General features: G+C 44.4%; 1 protein-coding gene across 1 annotated transcript in view; it reads left to right on the top strand.

Moving 5' to 3' along the window:
- ppfia4 (PTPRF interacting protein alpha 4) overlaps positions 1-6,000 on the top strand; it is a gene marked incomplete at both ends in the record, with an annotated part of 122,353 nt that overhangs the window by 106,568 nt on the left and 9,785 nt on the right. Inside the window, 3 exons of the mRNA XM_080785686.1 lie at positions 317-398; positions 2,058-2,258; positions 5,046-5,108. Of these exons, the coding sequence (XP_080641812.1) occupies positions 317-398; positions 2,058-2,258; positions 5,046-5,108 (346 nt within the window). The remainder of the gene's footprint in view (positions 1-316; positions 399-2,057; positions 2,259-5,045; positions 5,109-6,000) is intronic.

The following is a 6,000-nucleotide window of genomic DNA, read 5'->3' as shown; positions in this document are numbered from 1 at the left end:
TGGTCTGGGGTTTTCTGGCTCAAACAGGTGCTCTGATTTCCCTGCTGTTTGTGATGTAAGAGCCTGCAAATCCCATATATGTCAATGGGATTTGCCAGCAGATCACTGTTTTCACTGTGTTGCCTGTTTTCATTGTAGCTCAAAAGGCTTCCAAACCCCAAAGAAAACTCCAGACCACAGAAATCCACTGAATGTTCAAAGTTCAGGATTTTGGGGTGTAATTGAGGTCATAAAACCTAAAAGAAAAACGAAAAATAAAAATAAATGAAAAAATGAATGTCATAAAACCTTTAATATTGTTCATTTCTCTCCTCAGACATGAGCTTCTAGAGGACGCGAGGCGGAGAGGCCTGCCCTTCGCCCAGTGGGACGGGCCTACTGTCGTCTCCTGGCTAGAGGTAAAAACCTTCACGTTCTATCAGATATCTAAATCAAACCCTATGGATATAGCCATACATGGAGACGTATGGATTATGTTGATCCTTTCCCAACCCCGTCCTTCCTCTTCGATGTCTTCCTTTTGACTGATATAACCTGTCCATTCAAACTCTATAGACGGGGCCCGCCCCAAAGTTATTAGTGCAGCCGCCACACCCGGCAGCCGGCGAAAACTTTAAGAGTTCTCAACAGGCCCCGGAAATTAAGGCCCGGTCCTATATATACCTGGGCCCTATAACTGGGCTGGGGGCCTGCTGGCCTTACTATAATTTAGCACACAAATTTCAATCCAACCCGGAACCGAATAGTCAATTAAAAAACAAGACAACAAAAAAACGTCCATATATATGGGCATTAGCCGCATTACCAGAGCTGTTGTTTTTAGGGAGACCTGGCTTCTCGCCCCTCGGGGCGTCTTACTGTATACTTCTATGCATTTGATAGGCCGTCACCTCGTGTTTACCTCGCTTACTGTAAATCGCTCTGGATTAAGAGTGTCTGCTAAATACCCTAAATTGTAAATTGCAACAATGTCAGTGAAGATATATAAGATTCAGATTCAGATACCTTTATTTGCCATTTGTATGTATACACAGTCACACATAGGAATTTGTTTTGACATAAACATGAGTGCATTCAATTCTTATTTCCACAAATAGGACAGACATAAGACAACACCGTGCAGGGAAATAAATATAAAGTGTGTTGCCGCCCGGTGATTTAAGTGCCGGTGTCACTAGGAGGCATGGAAGCCAGAGTCATTGAGCAGCCTGAAGGCAGCTGAGGGGAAAACACGTTGTCTGTGGCGGGCTTTATTCGTATAGCCTTCGGCAGCCGCAGTCTTATCTCCCAGAGGGGAGCAGAGGGTGAGGAGGCCGTGGCCAGGGTACTGGGAGGGGTCGGCCATAATCTTCCTTTGCTCTCTTCAGCGCCCTATAAGTCGTGCAGGGACTTGAGGGAGGGCAGAGGGCAGCCAAAGCCAATCACCCTCTCCGCAGAACGAATCACCCTCACAGATGACTCTGTTGCAGTGTTGTTTTTGGCAGCAAATTTCTATTTTAGTCTAGTCATAGTCTTTGGACTGAAACTTCATTTAGTTTTAGTCACATTTTAGTCACCTGGAATGTCTTAGTGTTAGTCTAGTTTTAGTCGACTAAATGTCATAAGATTTTAGTCGACTAAATCTACAGTTGATTTAGTCGACTAAAATGTATTTTGGCGGGTCTTGACGCCGTCGTAATGAGTGTTTTTACACTTGCTGAAAATATAGCCGATCTACAAGCTCAAGCGCAAGTTGTGAGCTTGTAGATCAGCTATTTTCAGCATGCAACTGCATTGCAAGTGTAAAATGACTTACACTGGATCTCTTGTCCACTAGTCCCTTCCTAACATTTTAGTCTAGTTTTTATTTGTGGACGAAATTGTCAGTAAATTTAGTCTTAGTTTTTAGTCATCGTAGTTTAGTTTTCAATTAGTTTCCATTTGTTTGAAAATAGGTAGTCGACGAACACTTTTCGTCTTGGTTTTAGTCGACGAAAACAACACTGCCGCAGAACGAATCACCCTCACAGATGACTCTGTTATGCCCTGCTCTGCCCCCACCCCCCCCCCTTACATAGCTGTGGGTGGGCATGCCCGCGTGGTACGTGGCGGCGTGCCGCGCCAACGTGAAGAGCGGCGCCATCATGTCGGCGCTGTCCGACACGGAGATCCAGCGGGAGATCGGCATCAGCAACCCGCTGCACCGCCTCAAGCTGCGCCTCGCCATCCAGGAGATGGTGTCTCTGACCAGCCCCTCCGCGCCGCTCACCTCCCGAACGGTACGCACTGTACGTATACCTGGACGCGCACGCACACACACACACGCACACGCACGCACGCGCACACACACACACACACACACACACACACACACGCACGCACGCGCACACACACACACACACACACACACACACACACACACACACACACACGCATGCAGAAACTAAAAAACATGCATACGTATACACCATAAACACCACCTTTTCCTGCATCCCCTGCACACGCTTGGACTGTATGATGAAAAAATCCTTAAAGGGACACTTCACCCTTTTTGCAAAAGAATATATGTTAATGATGTTTAGGAGCTTTAGAACACTTTCCTGGGGGTATTTATGTGTGTAATATGTGGTTTTAGATATTTTAGATTGTAGCAGTGAGCCTGTTGTCTCTGATGTCATGGACACTGGGCTCACTTCCTTCCTGGACTACATGTTGTCTCAGTAAGACAGCTCTCCCCCCTATCCACAAGGAGGAGCAGTGCACCAAAGAATTATGGGAATTGTAGTCCAGGAAGGTAGTGAGACCAGTGTCCATGACATCAGAGACAACAGGCTCACTGCTACAATCTAAAATATCTAAAACCACATATTACACACATAAATACCCCCAGGAAAGTGATCTAAAGCTTCTAAACATCATTAACATATATTTTTTTGCAAAAAGGGTGAAGTGTCCCTTTAAAACATTCACAAAACATCCGACACAAGACTGATATTGAAAGGGTCCCAGTGTGGGGAACCTATATATAGGCCCAATCCCAATCCACTCCCTTGCTGCTGACTCAATGAGCCCTCGCTCACTGACTATAAGCTGTGCGTTCATGTGAAGTCTGCGAGGGCTTGACAGGGATGTCCCCATTTGAAATCGGTAAATGAGTGGAGGGCCCCTTTATGTGCCCTTTGCCAAAGTCTGCATCGACTGACCTGAGATCAGATTCTCAAAATGTCTTCTACATCCTTCATAGCGTTATCAGGGGAATGAGGGAGATCTTCCGAAAGTCAATCATTTAAGTATGCAAATTAGTTATGTATCGCGGTTAGAACGTCAACAAACACAACAGTGCTTTCTCACTGTTCTCAAAGGGAGACGGAATGGAAGGATAGGCTATATATTAAATAATAATAATAATAATAATAAGGGAAACATGATGAGAAATGAATAATGAGCAAAGTAAAAAAAAAACATGGAAATGCAATTTATAATGAATATTATTATATATGAATATCACAACCCCTATCACACAGAAAAGTGTATTTATGAAACTAATAATAAAACGATCAGCTTAAATGCTAAAATAGACATGATAGACATGTATAAATAGTCTAAGCATGTAGGTATAAGCACTGGCTGTGAATAAGGACAGTTTGCATAAAGTGATGCAAAGTGTCATGAATGGCGGACTCATCTTCAAAGTGCTGTCCCATATTCCTTTCACGACAATTCGGAGCCCTTGCAGCCTCGCACCCTCAAGCAGTTTACAGACGTCACTAAAGTCAACGAGGGTTCATGTAGGGCTCAGGGCTTGACGGAGGCAATTGGGATTGGGCCTTACATTTAAAATTGTGCCAAATGTAGCCACTAGCTACCAGTGGTGAAAGCTAACTAAGTGCATTTAAGCTTAAGTACAATGCTGAGGTATATTTGTACTTGAGTACTTCCAAGTTATATTACTTTTACTTCTACTCCACTACATATCAGATTCAAATATTATTATTATAGTATTATTATACCTTTATTTTGAAAACATAGCCTATACATTAACCACTTATCTTTGTCCATTTGAAAATATGGGCTTGTAGATCTGCTATTTTCAAAAGGATCTTTATGCATTTGAGACTGTTACTTGAAATGGGACATTTCTGCACAACAAGTCAAACGTAATGAGCAGGTCATGGACAACGAACAGAGCAGGGGACAGTGGAGGCAGCAGGTCGATCTGTCTCCTCTGGATGTCTCCTCATGAATCACCTGGCCTGGCCACAGTGGGCAGGGCCTATTTATAGGCTCCTGGAGGCCCCGGGTCCAGGTGCTCTCCAATCAGCCATTAGGCTGGAAGGCCACACCCATGCTCATTGCTCACATATAGGCGACAATTATAGGCAGGCACTCCCTAACGTACATCTCAGATTCAAATATTGTAGTTTTACTCCACTTCATTTATTTGAAATGTGTAGTTGCTTTGTAGATAGCTGGCCTGAAACGCATACACTCACTGTTTTCCCTTTGCATCACTCAACACACCCTGTGTGTCTGTGTACGCATGCATGCTCACACGCATATTTGAGCATGTGTGCGCGCGCGTGTGTGTGTGTGTGTGCGTGCGCGCGTGTGTGTGTGTGTGTGCACTACAGCGGGTGCTTAAGGAAAATGATTCCCTGCCAAAGGCGATGTTGAAATACAGCTACAGCTATAGCCAACCACGCTAGCTAGTAGCTATAGCTAATTACCGTTCCAGAAGGTCAAAAATGGCGTATTTACACCTCCGGGGGGCACTGTAACCTTTAAAACACACAACGGATATTGTATTCCAACGTCTTGCTATTTACTTTTGGTTTAGTAAATGCACCATTTACCACAGAAGTATAGACTTGTGGAAGGGGATCCCCGCATCAGTATACAATCACCCACCAGAATCACACATGAATGCATTCTCACAAGCACCTTCTTGTGTGTGTGTGTGTGTGTGTGTGTGTGTGTGCGTGCGTGCGTGTGTGTGTGTGTGTGTGCGTGTGCGTGTGCGTGTGCGTGTGCGTGCGTGCGTGCATGCTTTCCCTCTCTCTGTGCAGTCCTCAGGAAATGTGTGGGTGACTCACGAAGAGATGGAGAACCTGGCCTCGTCCACTAAAGCGGTCAGTCACTGCCATCTGGGCAAATCCCTCCCCTCCCCCACCACCACTCACGCTCTCTCTCTCTCTCTCTCTCTCTCTCTCTCACACACACAGACACACACGCACGCATGTATGCACGTACACACACACACACACACACACACACACACACACGAACGTATGCACACGAGCGCACAAACACACCTGTACCACATTAGCCATAATTTTACTATAACAAAACAAACCATTAAAATAGTTCAACTAGCCGATCTACAGTACATCGGCTATTTGAACTATTTTAAAATGTATATCTTTTGCAAAAAGGTAAAAATGGCAAAGGACATTTGAAGGGATATTTCAGCTGTTGCCGCGGCAATTAATCCATTCTATGGGCAAGTTGAATGTGGCTTGTTTTCACCCCAAATGTATCCACACTTTTCCTGGGCTGTGTAGTGCTCCAGTTCCTGTCGATTTGATCCAATGAAAGCCAATGAAACTGGTCAGATGACCAATGATATCCAATGAAATCAACAGGAACTGGAGCACACACAGCCCAGGAAAAGTGTGGATACCAGAAAGATTTGTTTGTTCTTCTATGGGGGAAATTATCCGTGTTCCCAGGGGGTATAAGCGCCCTCTGGTGGCCTTTGGACTTTGGTGCGTTTCGTCTGTACCGTTGGTCTCTCCAATGGCGTGTATTTTAGTCCTATATTGTCTAATTACTCTCTCTCTCTTTAACACTGTGTTTTGTCTCTAGGCATGTAACTGTATGAGATTTTACTGTATACGGTACGGTGGCGGCATCGGAACTGTAATACCGCGATATTTCACGGTATTAAAAAGAAAAAAATATATATAGGCCTATCTTTTCATATACTTTTTATTTTAGCTACTAGGGCCCATAACAAAATGG

This window comes from Protomyctophum bolini (assembly GCF_963924005.1).
Source record: "Protomyctophum bolini genome assembly, chromosome: 2".
Lineage (NCBI taxonomy): Eukaryota > Metazoa > Chordata > Actinopteri > Myctophiformes > Myctophidae > Protomyctophum > Protomyctophum bolini.
Note: the sequence above shows the minus strand (reverse complement) of the source record. Positions and strands in the feature narration are given on the sequence as shown.